Source organism: Lates calcarifer, linkage group LG7_1 (assembly GCF_001640805.2).
Source record: "Lates calcarifer isolate ASB-BC8 linkage group LG7_1, TLL_Latcal_v3, whole genome shotgun sequence".
Lineage (NCBI taxonomy): Eukaryota > Metazoa > Chordata > Actinopteri > Centropomidae > Lates > Lates calcarifer.
This window is the reverse complement of record NC_066839.1, coordinates 17,162,038-17,175,909: the sequence shown is the minus strand read 5'-3', so window position 1 is coordinate 17,175,909 and position 13,872 is coordinate 17,162,038. Positions and strand designations below refer to the sequence as shown.

At 40.4% G+C, this 13,872-nt stretch overlaps 2 protein-coding genes and 1 non-coding gene across 6 annotated transcripts in view; 2 read left to right on the top strand and 1 right to left on the bottom strand.

Annotated features, from left to right (window-relative positions):
- Nucleotides 1–5,463: 5,463 nt before the first annotated feature.
- Nucleotides 5,464–5,536, bottom strand: trnat-ugu (transfer RNA threonine (anticodon UGU)). The gene has a single exon. It is a non-coding gene; the product is annotated as a tRNA-Thr (tRNA).
- A 61-nt stretch (nucleotides 5,537–5,597) lies between these two features.
- LOC108898059 (cholesterol 24-hydroxylase) lies at nucleotides 5,598–10,694 on the top strand. The gene is made up of 15 exons (XM_018697903.2): nucleotides 5,598–5,860; nucleotides 5,949–6,026; nucleotides 6,330–6,411; nucleotides 6,633–6,706; nucleotides 6,976–7,062; nucleotides 7,256–7,394; nucleotides 7,556–7,666; nucleotides 7,748–7,910; nucleotides 8,341–8,406; nucleotides 8,676–8,748; nucleotides 8,832–8,916; nucleotides 9,033–9,143; nucleotides 9,316–9,404; nucleotides 9,522–9,588; nucleotides 9,670–10,694. Exons 1-15 carry the CDS (start codon nucleotides 5,712–5,714, stop codon nucleotides 9,817–9,819), a joined length of 1,524 nt encoding a protein of 507 aa, XP_018553419.1. The 5' UTR covers nucleotides 5,598–5,711; the 3' UTR covers nucleotides 9,820–10,694.
- Nucleotides 10,695–10,784: 90 nt separating this feature from the next.
- ccdc85cb (coiled-coil domain containing 85C, b) overlaps nucleotides 10,785–13,872 on the top strand; it is a 45,430-nt gene continuing 42,342 nt past the window's right edge. For all 4 annotated transcript variants that reach the window (XM_018697907.2, XM_018697906.2, XM_018697905.2 and 1 more), the window contains exon 1: nucleotides 10,785–12,298. In XM_018697907.2, the coding sequence (XP_018553423.1) occupies nucleotides 11,584–12,298 (715 nt within the window). In that variant the 5' untranslated portion in view covers nucleotides 10,785–11,583. The remainder of the gene's footprint in view (nucleotides 12,299–13,872) is intronic.

The following is a 13,872-nucleotide window of genomic DNA, read 5'->3' as shown; positions in this document are numbered from 1 at the left end:
AACAACCACCATCACTGTCATCCATCTCCACTGTGGTTTCTAGGTTGATCTATTTCCACCATCATGTTGTCTGAGGCTATACTCTTTCTGGAGGATTAAATAACATTGAGATTAAAAGGTCAAAGGTCGGGGTAATGCAAATCCATAGGCTCAGGCAATCCAAATACTCCTCTCAGATACTTTAATTCCAGTAGGTCATGGTGTCTATCCTTCTCTTCTGCTCTCATTGACCCAAGAGAAGAGAGGAAAAATAACATGGCTGTGCCTTTACAATAGAACATTAGGTCAAAAGTGGGACACAATTAGCAGAGGATGTACTAATGTTATATGCTGGAGAAATCCACCCCTCTGTGAAGTATCCACTGTGTTGTGAACGATAAGGGGCATGGTAGGTTTACTATGGTCTTCCAGTGATTTCTTAAGTTGACTACAGATGAGCGCTGTGTGGAGGGAAGCCAAACACATGTTGACCACATTGCTGCCACAGAATAACAGATAAATAACCGCAGATGTGTAGACAGAGGAGAAATCGGGGAGAGGGAAAACAGGAGAGAGAGGGAAAAGGAACATAAAAGAGAGGGGAGGTTTCAAAACTCTGTGGCTAAAAGATTTTATCTGAAATATTGAATGAAGCAAGAGTTCCCAGGCAGATGCATTTGAAATGAAATAAACTTCACAGCTTGTGGAGGGCATGTGCATCATGCCACTGAGGGTTTACACTGTGGTTATACAGAAGTTCAAGCTCACCAGTTGTTGTGTTTTAGTGTAGCGTGAATTATTTCCCATACCAAATGTGAAAAGACTGGACTGCTATTCACAATTCTGAAGGCATGCTTCACCATGCACCTACATGTTAGCCAGTGAATGTGTATGTATATGTGATTCATTCCCTTTAGTTATAGTGCTGGTGGCCCAGGCCCCATGCCAGCACTCGGTGGTTACAAAGCTGTTTACTTTTGTAGGCTGGCAGGAACATGAGATTTCCTCTGGGTGTACTGCGGCTGGTCAACCTGCAAACAGCATGGCCCTTCAAGTCCCTCACAGCTCCTGTTACAGGCTGCTTTGTCCCCATCCTCCCTCCCTGTAGATTGCTTATGATGAGTATAACCCCACGCAAACATACACTCGCACAGCGGCTGACAAGGGCTCAGTGAAACACACACTGTATTAATGTCTATAAATGCGCTTGTCTGCGTGCACTAAACTCATATACATGCTTTAGTTGCTCTACCTACAAGTCTCATAAGAATGCCAGTGGATCTTAGGGTCTTATGGATTATCTGGAGTTTGACTTATCCCATTCCTTGACCAGTTTGACACAGAGGAAGGCCTTGTTCTGAGATGATCAACAAGACTAATCTCAAAATGGAACCTTGACCTATGAGAGGGTTAGAAAACCAAGGAGTTAAGGAGCATGCATTACATGCGAGTGTGTATTTCAATTGTTTTGCCCTTCGTTTCTTCATCTACAGGTGATACAAATGTTTGATTTGTGAAAAAATAACAAGACTAAGACCGTAACAACAGCATCCTAACCCGCTCACAGTAGCAATGTTAACATGCAGATGTTTTAGCAGATATAATCCTTATCATGTTTGCCATCTTAGAGTGTTAGAATACAAATATTTGCTAAGTGCACAGCTGATGGGACTGACTTTACTACTGTAACTATTTTATTATAAGCCAAAATACTAGGCAGTATGTAGAAAGTAGGGTGATCATCAATTTTTCTCTATCGCTACATTGCCAGTGTTAGCATTCACACCCTATTACTGACCAAGAGCTTCAACCGTTGTTGCATTCACAAGACAAAAGGTTTGAATATGCCCTCTACATGCTATCTCTTCATCCTCTTGTGTTGGACTGAGGGAAGACTGGATGCCACAGTGACAGGGCGAGCTGGGGCTGGCTGGTTAGCGTGCTAACTTCAGTAGAAGAAAAGTGACAGAAGCAAAACAAGAGTTAACACGTTCGTTGCTTTCCAGAACTGGAGACAGCTCTTGTTGAGTAAAGGAATGAAGTTTGATGCTGAACATTTCCTCTGGACTGGTAAGTAAACAACTGTTAATGCTAATGTTAGCTGTGTAGCAATAACAAAAGCTTACAGCACGTTTAATGTCTCAGTTAAATTTCATGGCAATCTATTCCAACAGAACTTTCACTCAAAATCATGAATGTCAACCTTATTATTTTTTAGGATCTCTCTCTCTCTCTCTCTCTCTCTCTCCCCTTTAACATTTTTCATCCTTCTCAATTTTACAAACCAAGGAAAGGCAAATTGTTTTATCAAGTAAGAAATATTCAGCAGGATAATCCCAACGCTGGACATCAATATCCTCAGAGAAGTCTGAATAACTGACATTCTTTGGATGAACCAGACTCTACAAACTTTTGTTTGTTTACTCATGTCCAGTGGGAGTCTTAATTTTCTCCCCCTCCCTCTCTCTCTGTTGATAATATAATCAAAAGAGCAGCCAACACAATACCTTTGGACATGAGAGGGCCCTGCAGATCCAGTAGTACTGAGGCGGCAGACAGCCAGCCATAACAACATCAAACAGCCCCTAGCCTCCGGCGTTTACACAGAGCCAAGACCCTGGACCAAAAATATGATTGCACGTTCTTTTTAAGATAAGAATGCAGACAAGCTTGGAGGTTATTGCGAACAATATGTACAGGTATGAAGTGGCCATAATGATAGAAGTGGCTAGATTGTAGTAAACAAGTAAGAAAAAGTGGTATTGTAGGTCAGATGAGCTGTTTTGCATGCCTTAGATCAGAAGTGTGAGATCTTGTCTTGCAGGAATGAAGGAAACAAAACAGACAACATTCTCATTTTGAGAATTGTGCAATAGGTATGTTTGTACACTATAAAACATCATATTCTGTATTATTTTCCCAGCAGAACCTCCAGTTCATGTATTTAGAGAAAAAGCAGAGATGGGAGAGTGCTGAAAAGTTGAGGAAACTGACATGGAGCACCCTCTGCTGGTCACCATGACTACATACACAGGTCTTGATGTGGATGTTACTTTCTTCTATTCTGCCTGAAACTTCAGCAGAAGTTAAAAATTCAAAGCTCTGTTTGCAAAATTCAGAATACTATTACTCCAGAAAAGACTATTTATTTTCACAAGTTTTAAAAATTTTATCTGCATGCTCACCAGTTGTTGCATTTAAAGTTGAGGCCATTGTAGGGGGGCTATGCAACTAAGAATTATTTTAATTATGGATTAATCTGCCAATTATTTTGATTATTGGTAATTTAGTTACTTGTTTGAATTATTGAATTCTGGAGGTTCATGCTTAAAAACTATGTTAAAAAATGAATCTATTGTCATAGTAATGTTACCAACAAATTTTCTGCTGTTCAAGTTAATGATTAATCAACTAATTGTTTTATCTTAAAGGGCTTGTAAGTCCTCTGTGCCACTGAACATGGTTTCTTGGTGTAAGCAAGTGGTAGTGGTCACTGGCCACTTGCCAAGAGCTTCAGCCACTGTGGCATTTACAATACAAGAGGTTGGAATATGTCCTCTGAACAGGACTATTTCCTTAGGGCAGTTTGGATGCTACAGTGAGTCACTATCGACTCGATGTAGTGATAGCAAAACTTACATTCAGCTCCTTTAAATTTGTCATCAGCTGATCTACAGAGCTAAATAAATATGAAACTAGAAATACATCAACACTAAGACAAATTCACAGTTTGTCCCAAAGAATCACATTTTACTTTCAGTTAAGTGGTCTGAAAAACTTTTAACATTGACGCAGTTGAGAATAGATTTTTAATGCCTCTTCTTTTGATGTTAGTTATTCTGCCCCATACACTGTGACTATATTATCAGCTTGGTTTACCACATAAAACTAATCCTATAGTGTGCGCATATATCACCACCCACGGGTTGAGGTGGGGCTCAGATTAGTGTTCTGTTCATTGCCTCCAGTTTCACAAAAGCCTAAATAGTGTTAAGTAGGTGAGTGTATGAGTTTAAGAATAGGACATGTTGACCTTCTCTTGGTTTATCTGTTAAAATGACAGCAGTGTTTCATCACCTTGAAAACTGTGCTCTCATTTAGAAACCTAATGAACATATTTCTTTCTGTAAATAGCATGTATAGGCTAATGCATCTGGAAATCAAAGAGGGAATTCATTAGAACAGAAGCAATCAATTAACGAGAGTTAAAGCAACAGCATAGCTCATTCCATATCAGATTTAGTGCCTTTTGCACTTTGTCACAGCCTTTACCCTCTTTTTTGCATCGCAGAATTGGTTTAATGATTAGTCAGTATATTTACACGCGCAAACATAAGTGCGCATTTGATTCACAATGCCCATCTGCATCATTTAGCCTATCACCTCTGTACGCATTTCTTCATAAAACCTATGCGAGATTCTGTGTTGATTCAAACAATTACCCTATTATTCCAGTGCTCCTGGAGATGAGTGTAATTGAATAAACCAAAGGAGGGCTGAGGTGAAAGCAAGCGGGTTATGATGTGTGAAGTGCATCTATCTACGTAGTTCTATGCTCCATTTGGCAATATTGATCCTATTTTCAGTCATGGAGGAATTCCCTTGTCTCTCCATGCTGAAACTGATTCGTGAAGGATGAACTCTGAGGTGGGTGGAGGCAGTGGTTCAAACTTTTAAAGTTGTGACAACTCAAACTCACCTTTGCCATGATTATCATGAACAAGGTGCAGTGGATCATAGGCCTTATTCTGCATCAATAAACAGGCATACTAGCTTGTTTTTAGGGACCTGGCATAAATCTGACTACAGAGAATGTTCTTGCTAAACTGGTGTCTGTGTTCTGTACCATTACGATGTCTCTTTTTCAGCACAAAGCTGCCATGCCATATGGTACTGCATAATCTGAAAAAGATCCTGACTAAACTGATTGACATGGCTCCATTTTTAAGATGCTTGTCTCATTAATCAGATTCAAAACTTGTCTGTAAAAAACTCATTATGATAGCTCAGTGTCTAAGACATAAATAGCTGAAACACATGTATCATATATTCTAATTTGTTTTACTTTTGATGTTTATGTAAAAGAAATCACATATCTGGGTGTCCTGGCATGATTGGCAGAAATGTCTGTCACTGATTAAGTCTGATCAAACCTACAATTTCCACATATAACATCTGTTTTCATATTTTTATTGATTAATATTGTAAGCTGGCCATGGTGGCAAATGAGATTTTACTTTACTTTACCACACTATATTTATTATGTACCTGTGATGTGACTGCAGTCATATCTAATAGCATTAATATAAGAGAGCTAGCTAATGAGCAGATTAGTCAAACTTGTTCAGTAGGCGTTAACATCAGAATTATTAGCTGTGTTTCTTGAGGATTCTAGGACGTTCTGTGACTACATTCACGTCCAATGGTAAATGTGAGGCCAAGAAAAAGTCAGTCAGCTGGGAGGGGAAAAGAGCTCCCCCAAACAGGCCCCAGCGAGGATCGAACTCGCGACCCCTGGTTTACAAGACCAGTGCTCTAACCACTGAGCTATGGAGCCTGCTCTGCCGCCTATCGGTGTACATTAGGAATTTCAACGTGTTACCTTATCAAAGTTGAGGAAATGATGACGCAGTTATTGTACTTGAGCTTTTAAACAAGCCTACCGACCTGTCGAGTTATTATACTTCCTTGTGGATCAGCCGTGCGCAACGTATAGCGTGGGACTTACCACAATGGCAATTTTCCATTTACTTTTGAGCTGGACTGCTCAAGCTATGATGTTTCTGTTCTTTCTGATCTTCATTGCATTTGTTGGTTACTGCTTTTATCTTAAACACATTCACATGAAATATGACCACATTCCTGGACCACCGAGAGACAAGTGAGCAAAGTGCTTCATTGTTTAATTTGTGCTAACGCTTGTGTCACTTGTTTTTCTCGTAAATTAGACTTTCTTTTGTGTCTTGTAGTTTTTTCTTAGGACATTCATCGTCGTTGTTGGGGGCAATGAAGAATGATGGACTTATACACGATAAATTTCTTGAATGGTGAGTACAAGAAAAGTTTTAAAAAGTATGTCAGTTGTGTCTCTGGAACCATCGGTAAGGCAATGAAGTAACGCAATCCACCTATAAGAAGCTCCAGGGTATGGCTAGCTAAGTCCGTGGTATGTGTTTGTTATGGTGGATGTATGTGCTGCTCCCCTCTCAGTTCAATATTTATTTATTATTATTTTTTTTTGTATTGAAATTGTCGTTAATTCCATGTCGATTCATCGTATGAAATAAATATTTTTGCATCTTCAGTTTGGCTACAGGTGTGTATATTTATATTGAAGTTGTCATTTACAGGACCGAGAAATATGGGCCTGTTTACAGGATAAATATTCTACATTATGTTTCACTGTGTATCTCCTGTCCAGAGGCGACCAAGGTAAACACATTTGTGTAACCGTTGCATTGCACAATTAACAGTGTAAAAGGGTACAGTCAGTAGATAAAAGAAATTGATGGCAGAAATTCAGATAGCAATCTTGCCCTACAGTGCCAACTACTGTCCTTTTTGGTAAAAAAAATATATCAGCACATTTCCTGATGATTTTTTGATAATATTTGCATTATCTTTGCATGTTCCCTTTTTGGTTGTGGTTTCAGGAAATCCTGATGTCCCCAAAGTACCCAAAAGATAAATTTGTGTACAAGAAACTCTTCAACCTGTTTGGTCAAAGGTAATTCAATCAAATTGTCAGATTTGTTTTACTGCCTGTATACATCTCAGGGATACAAATACTGTACCATTACCAAACGGGCCTGGCAACAATAGGCAATAATAATAACAAGTATAATTTATGACGTTAATATTTTGAATTCCTGAACTGGTACTTTGTTTGTTTGTATTGTCAGTCAGCATTTGCTGGTTCACTGCTTTGTTAAGTCATATCATTTACAATCTTATTTTACCATTTTGAAAGTATTGTGTTTCACACCCCTCTTCAAGGTTCCTTGGTAATGGCCTGGTAACAGCACAGGACCACAAACAGTGGTACAAACAACGCCGGATCATGGACCCCGCATTCAGCAGCTTGTGAGTTATTTACTTATCACAAAAAGACAGAATGGAGAATCTGTTCAACCTTTATTTTATGTACAGCATTATTGATCATTGTAGGTCCTGTTGAGACTGTGGGTAGCTTTTGTGCAACACTGTCCAATTACAGAATTTCTGCACAGCTTTAAGGGTATGTTATTCCACTGTCTAAAACTACCATTATTTCCAGGTATTTGAGAGGTCTAATGGGCACCTTCAATGAGACAGCAGAGAAACTGATGGAGAAACTCACAGATATCGCTGATAGCAAAAGAGAAGCCAACATGCTCCACCTAGTGAACTGTGTTACCCTCGATGTTATCACTAAGGTATTGTGTGATAGTTCATTTTACAGTGTCTTCGCTGTAGCCCATAACCAAGTTTTTCCTGATTGTCAGGAAAGCACAAGCTCATCTCAAAGGCTTGTCTAGTTATGCTTTCACTATCTTCATATATATAAATGCATGTTTGTTTTCTTGATAACTCTCAGGTTGCTTTTGGTGTGGATTTAGACCTGCTGAAGAATAGTTCACCTTTCCCTAGAGCCATCGAGACATGTCTGAAAGGGATGATGTATTATGTCAGAGATCTCTTTTTTGAGGTATGACTTCTCTGTTTGGATGAACTAAGTACAATGAAAACCTTGCAAACTGTGTGACATCTTAAAATCTTGCTTTCCCAGCTCAAGCCAAAGAACAAACCATTCATTAATGAAGTAAAGGAAGCGTGTCACCTGCTGCGCACAACTGGAGCTCGGTGGATCAATGAGAGAAAGATTGCCATAAAAAACGGCAATGACGTTCCCAAGGACATCCTCACGCAAATCATCAAAACAGCTGACAAAGGTTACCAGTCCCTAAAGTTCAGATTCAAATAGGAGAGATAAGAATATTTATATACTCCTGTGGTGTAACAGGGTCATGACAGTTGCACACAATATGGTCTAGGTAAGCAGAGCATAGATTCTAACATACTGAATGTTGAACATAACAAAGACTAAACAATACATGTTACAAAAAAGATAAAGCATTATCATTTCAACTATCCATATTAATAGAAGGAAATGCTAATTTGTGCTTCTACCTGTTTACCAATGGATACACTATGTGGATAGATAAGACACATAGATATGTAGCTGTTAGCTGTTACTGCTTCAATATGCAAATCTTGATGTGGTGGACTTATCCTGAATGGATGCTTCTGTTTACTAGTAATATGAAAGGAAATAAGTCAAATATTAGTTAACACTCTGATTCCATTTTCTTGTTATTCCAGAGGAAAGTATGACCAAAGAGGATGAAGAGTTTATGTTGGACAATTTTGTGACATTCTTCATTGCGGGTGAGTCTGTGGTGTTTCAAATGCTGCAGAATTAGACTGTGCATTCTTTGTAGCACCAAGGCTAACCACGTAACAAGGACTGTGCTCCCCACTGTATGGCTGAGTGTAGATTCAAAATAATCCATACATTCTACCTTAAACAGTTTTTATATACAAGGACATAAACAATCAGATGGTGTACTTTGATAGAAGATAGTTTTCTAGTATTTTGTGGTAATTTTGTTTTGCTGGATTGCTCTGATTCATGTTTGTCATCTATAACATTTTAGGGCAAGAAACAACAGCTAATCAAATTTCTTTTTGCATCATGGAACTGGGAAGACATCCTGACATACTGGAGAAGTAAGAACTAATAATGCAGTGAAAAACTGCTTTGTAATAGAGCTGTTAAGTGGTGGTTTCTTAAATTGTGTTTTATTTCTCAGAGTGAAGAAAGAGGTGGATGATGTCATTGGGATGAAACAGGACATAAGCTATGACAACCTGGGGGAACTGACCTACCTCTCACAGGTATATGCCAAACCAGCATCATTTACTGGCCTCACCTCGAAAATTTTGCAGTGTGCTTCAATTGTTTTTAAGCAACTGACCCAAAACATCCACCTCACACTGTAACCTCACCCCAGGTGCTAAAAGAGACTCTGAGGCTTTACCCAACAGCTCCAGGGACGTCTCGTGAGGTATCTGAAGACATGGTCATTGACGGTATCCACGTACCTGGAGGATTCAGCGGTGTTGTGAGTGTGTTTGTGCCTCTAAAGCAAAAAGTGTGCATTACAACCCGTCAAAAAAAGTTTTGTAGTGTGTTTCTGTTTTATATACACAAAGGACAATGACACCTATCACTAAAAAAACACAACAAAATGAGACATTTATTGTAGAAAAAAAATCTGTTGTCACAATTTTCAGTTCAGCTCCTTTGTGTCTGGGAGACTGGAGAAATTCTTCAAGGACCCCCTGAAATTTGATCCAGACAGATTTCACCCAGATGCTGCCAAGTAAGATGCATACAAAGACATGTTTTATTTTGAGTCTTGCAGTTTTAAAGCACTGACCCAAATGAAAGTAGGAAGTGCTCTATATTAAATGAAGTTGTCTTGTGTTTGTTTTAAAAGGCCTTATTACTGCTACTACCCCTTTGCCCTGGGTCCACGCTCATGCCTCGGACAGAACTTTGCCCAGGTGGGTGGTGACAACAACAGTGTTAAATAATAGACACATAGTTTCAGCAACACATATTAAACGCACTGAATGTGTTTTTAGATGGAGGCTAAAGTGGTCATGGCCAAGCTGCTCCAGAGGTTTGATTTCACCCTCGCCCCTGGCGAGAACTTCGACATTCTGGACACTGGCACACTCAGGCCCAAGAGTGGAGTGGTATGCACTATCAGACACAGGAATTACAAGAAATAGATGGCTACACATTAGTATAACATGTCAGTGTGGGGAAATCAGGTTGTTGGCTTGCACTAGCTTCCTCTAGTTGTTGTTTTATAACTTTCTCTGTTAATTGTTTTCTCTCCTTTGTAAAGGAAATATTATCATGTTTTAACGACATATAAGTCATAATTATATGAAATGGTCATAATTACAATTGTTATCATTTCCAAACAGTAAATCACTTTTTGAGTAGATTACAGTATCATTAACACTAGCACCAGTATACCAGATTTGCACGAGTAAAAATAAACCCTTCAAGGACATTTAACAGCTATCATAGGCACTATTTTAACTAATTTTTAATATGTTTATCATTTTTATATACTGATGATGGATTCAATGCTTGATACTGATTTTATCTCATGCTCAGTTTCCTGTGCAGTGATTTTATATGTACTCAGCAGTTTGTGTTTTTGGCAATCACTAGTAGTGTACACAGGAGGGCGCTGAGAGCTTGCAAAGAATTCTTAAAAGCACCTGTTAAACTACGCTTTTCAGGGTATTGAAACTCAAAAGTTGTCACCCATCTGAACTTAACTTCAGGAGTTTGTCAACATTTTATGTAATCAGAAGATTAATGAGTGGTGAATCAGTTTGCAGTAGAAACCTGATATCAGTATAAGTGGGGTTAAGGTTTTTCATTTTAAAACAATGAGATAATTGAGTAAATGACTTATACAACACATTTTTATGGTTAAAGATTAACAGAGAAAATCTTTTTACTCGCAATCAGAAGTCTAACACTGTAAGTTAATGGATGTAATAAGCTAGAAATTCATCTTTTAAATGTGCTGTAATGTAAAAACAGAATATATTATGTTACATATTAAAGAAAATACTAGTCCTAAGCCATTGTTCTGTGCTGAGTTATTTATCTTAGTGATAAACATGTTCTTCCCAGCCCTGAACTTGTCTTACTGTTCCTTTAAGAGGGCTGAGCCTGTGCCTTATGAGGCTTCGCCGCACTTTTCATCTACCTGCTGCCCACTCCTCTCCCACGTCTTGATTGGCCATCTTGGCCGAAATCCTCTTGAATGATTTCAAACCCGAGTGTTTGGACAAGGAGGAGGGGGGTCTGCTAATACCGAGCTGGCAGGGTGGAAAGGCTTGAATCCTCCGTCCGCCGACACACCACCTCAGTAAAGAGGCTTATCCGAGAAGGGTTGTTGACCGTAAAACGCGTTCAGGAGAGAACCGCCGGTAAAAGAAAAAAAAAAAAAAGTGGGCTTGCACAGGTAGCGTGTTCAGTCGAACGGTCGCCATTTTCGTGTAAAATTAAGATAAGAATTTCAGATTGTCGCGTTTTATGTTTCTCATCATTTGAATGGAGCGATGTCCAGAGGGGACGGCGCACATTGCGATGGGACGCGGTGTGTTGTGTTGACGGGACTCGGAGGCAGGGACCAGGACCTGATTGAAAATCACTGGTAATCAATTTAAAATCATGTGTTTTCGTTGTTGACGGAATGTGAATACCAGCAGTTGATTCACATAGGATTTTCCTTTGAAAGATTAGTGAGGGTATTCAGTTCACGCTCGGGTTGCCATAGCATCCCATTAATATTTTCCCTTTCATTATCGGCCTGTTGAAAAGGAGGACATAACGATACTTTGGCAATTTGGACAATGTGTTCATTTTTTAACACAATTCCGCAATTGAGGGTTGGTTAAATGAGTTCTGACAGTTAATCTCAAGCCACATTTTTAAACGAACTGAGACTCATAGCCAAGGCAGTCATGGCTAAAAATCCGTCCGAGGGGCCGAAGGATGACCTGAGCCAGCTGACGGACGAGGAGCTGCTGCGGTGCAGCAAAGAGGATCTGGTCAGGAGATTAAGGAAGGTTGACAGTGAGAAAATGAACTTGATGATCGAGCATGGGAACATGATGAAAGACATCAACCGGAGGCTGCAGGTGCACCTGCACGAAATCCGTAGCCTGAAAGAGATCAACCAGAAGCTGCAGGACGACAACCATGAGCTCCGGGAGCTATGTTGCTTCCTGGATGACGACCGACAGAAGGGCAAAAAACTGTCCCGAGAGTGGCAGCGCTTTGGCCGCTACACTGCCAGTGCCATGTGGAAGGAAGTGGGCACCTACATGATGAAGCTGAAGGAGCTGGAGGCCAACCAGGAGACCGTGTTGAGGGAGAACTCTGAGCTGAAGGAGATCATCCTCATGCTGGATGAGGAGAGGAACGGGGCAGGGTCCAGGAGCTCCATAGACAGTCAGTCCAGTTTGACCAATCTCAATGGGGGCACTGGCACGGTCAGGGATGTTGGGGACGGGAGTAGCACATCTAGCACAGGTAGTGCTGGGAGCCCCGATCACCACAATCACAACCACATACACAAGCCCACAGAGAACAGTAAGATGGGCCCCACCATGAGGCGGTCCATGGATGACCTGTCAGCACCACACCATCACAGGAGCATCCCCAATGGACTTAATGGTGAGTACGCACATGCCTTGCACCTTTGAACATGTGCCTGTGATTGGATGTGCCTCCACAAGAAGTACATCCAATCCAACCAGTCAGGCTTGATATGAGTTCCAAAATCACAGCTTGTAGACTCTGTTTATTCATTTAACACTGGTGAATCAGCCCTTGTGATTGAGTCATCCCTGATTTAAAAAGCTCTCTGGATAAGGGACATAAGTTGTTGCTCTTCTGAGGCCTCTGAATCAAGTATTAATATTTCTATTGGTTTCATTGCTCATAGATAATATAGTCAGGCTGTGTTGCATGGTTACCATATGAGTGTGATTGCACTCACAACATATGCTGATCAAAATTTCTGTGAAGGATTAACATGGGGGGGGGGGGTCCTTGGCTTAACCTCACTGTAAGTCTTGATTGGGGTGATTATGACACACACACACACACACACACACACACACACATATGCTCACAAAGGATCCTTAAGTGGCCTTTTTAGTCCCATGCTACCCCATCATTTGAATCTGCACTGATTTAGGTCACTGCACTCATGGTCCTCAAGGAAGAGGACTTCTCTTAATAGCTTTTAGAGGGGGCTCAAACAAATAGATTTTTGTTTTTAGGGTCGTTTGCTGATTATTATTGTTGTCCTTGGTTGTGGAAGAGCACTTGTGTCTGCTTAGGGCCCATTTGAAATGCATGGCATGGGACCAGAAATCAGTGTCCCTGTTTTAAGACCTAAATACATGGCTGAAAGCTGCAAGCTGGGATGAAAATGCCATGATGGAACAGGAGGACACTAAGCCTCGTTTAGCCTGCACATGGATTGATAACTTGCCATGATCTGCTTGACGTGGGGAATAAACTGTTTCATGTGCGGGGGGGGGGGGGGGGACCAAACCCCATCTAGCTGAAACTTTACATATTTTTTGATTTCACCCTGATTTACAAGGACATGGTGGCAGCAGCAAGTAGGAGCTCAAAGCAAGCAGCTTCAAATCAGATCATGTAGGTCACATGTTATCCATCAGACATTCCTGGAATTGTGTGCGTGAAGGTAACAAATACAAAAGGATGGAGGCGTGTATGAGGGAGAGCTGAGGGAGCCCTTAATCCAAAAACACACAGGCATACACTCATGCTAACACACACGTTTTTTTGGCAGTGTTTGGGCTGTCATTACGTAACATCAATATTGTGTCTGCAGCGTCCTAGCACCTCTCTAAGCTGTTTTGCTAGATGTGTGTGACATTGTGTGCTCCTGAGGCTCTGGCTCAGTGTGTTCGTCACTGACAATGATGAACAGACACACAATAACACGCTAGCATGGGAACGGCCCGCTTCACTTGGGAGAGGGTCTATTATTCATTGTTCATACCAATGCATCAGTAATGAGATTGATGCTATCTTGCCCTAAATAAAGCTGAGCATCACAAATCTTTCTGGCTTTAACATAATTGCTAACAACTCCATGTGGAAAGAAACAGAACCACTATTGACATTGCGTAAGATTTCAATCGATAAGAACAACAACAAAGCAATACTACATTGATTGCAATCTACTATTACACAAGTTGGATAACTGT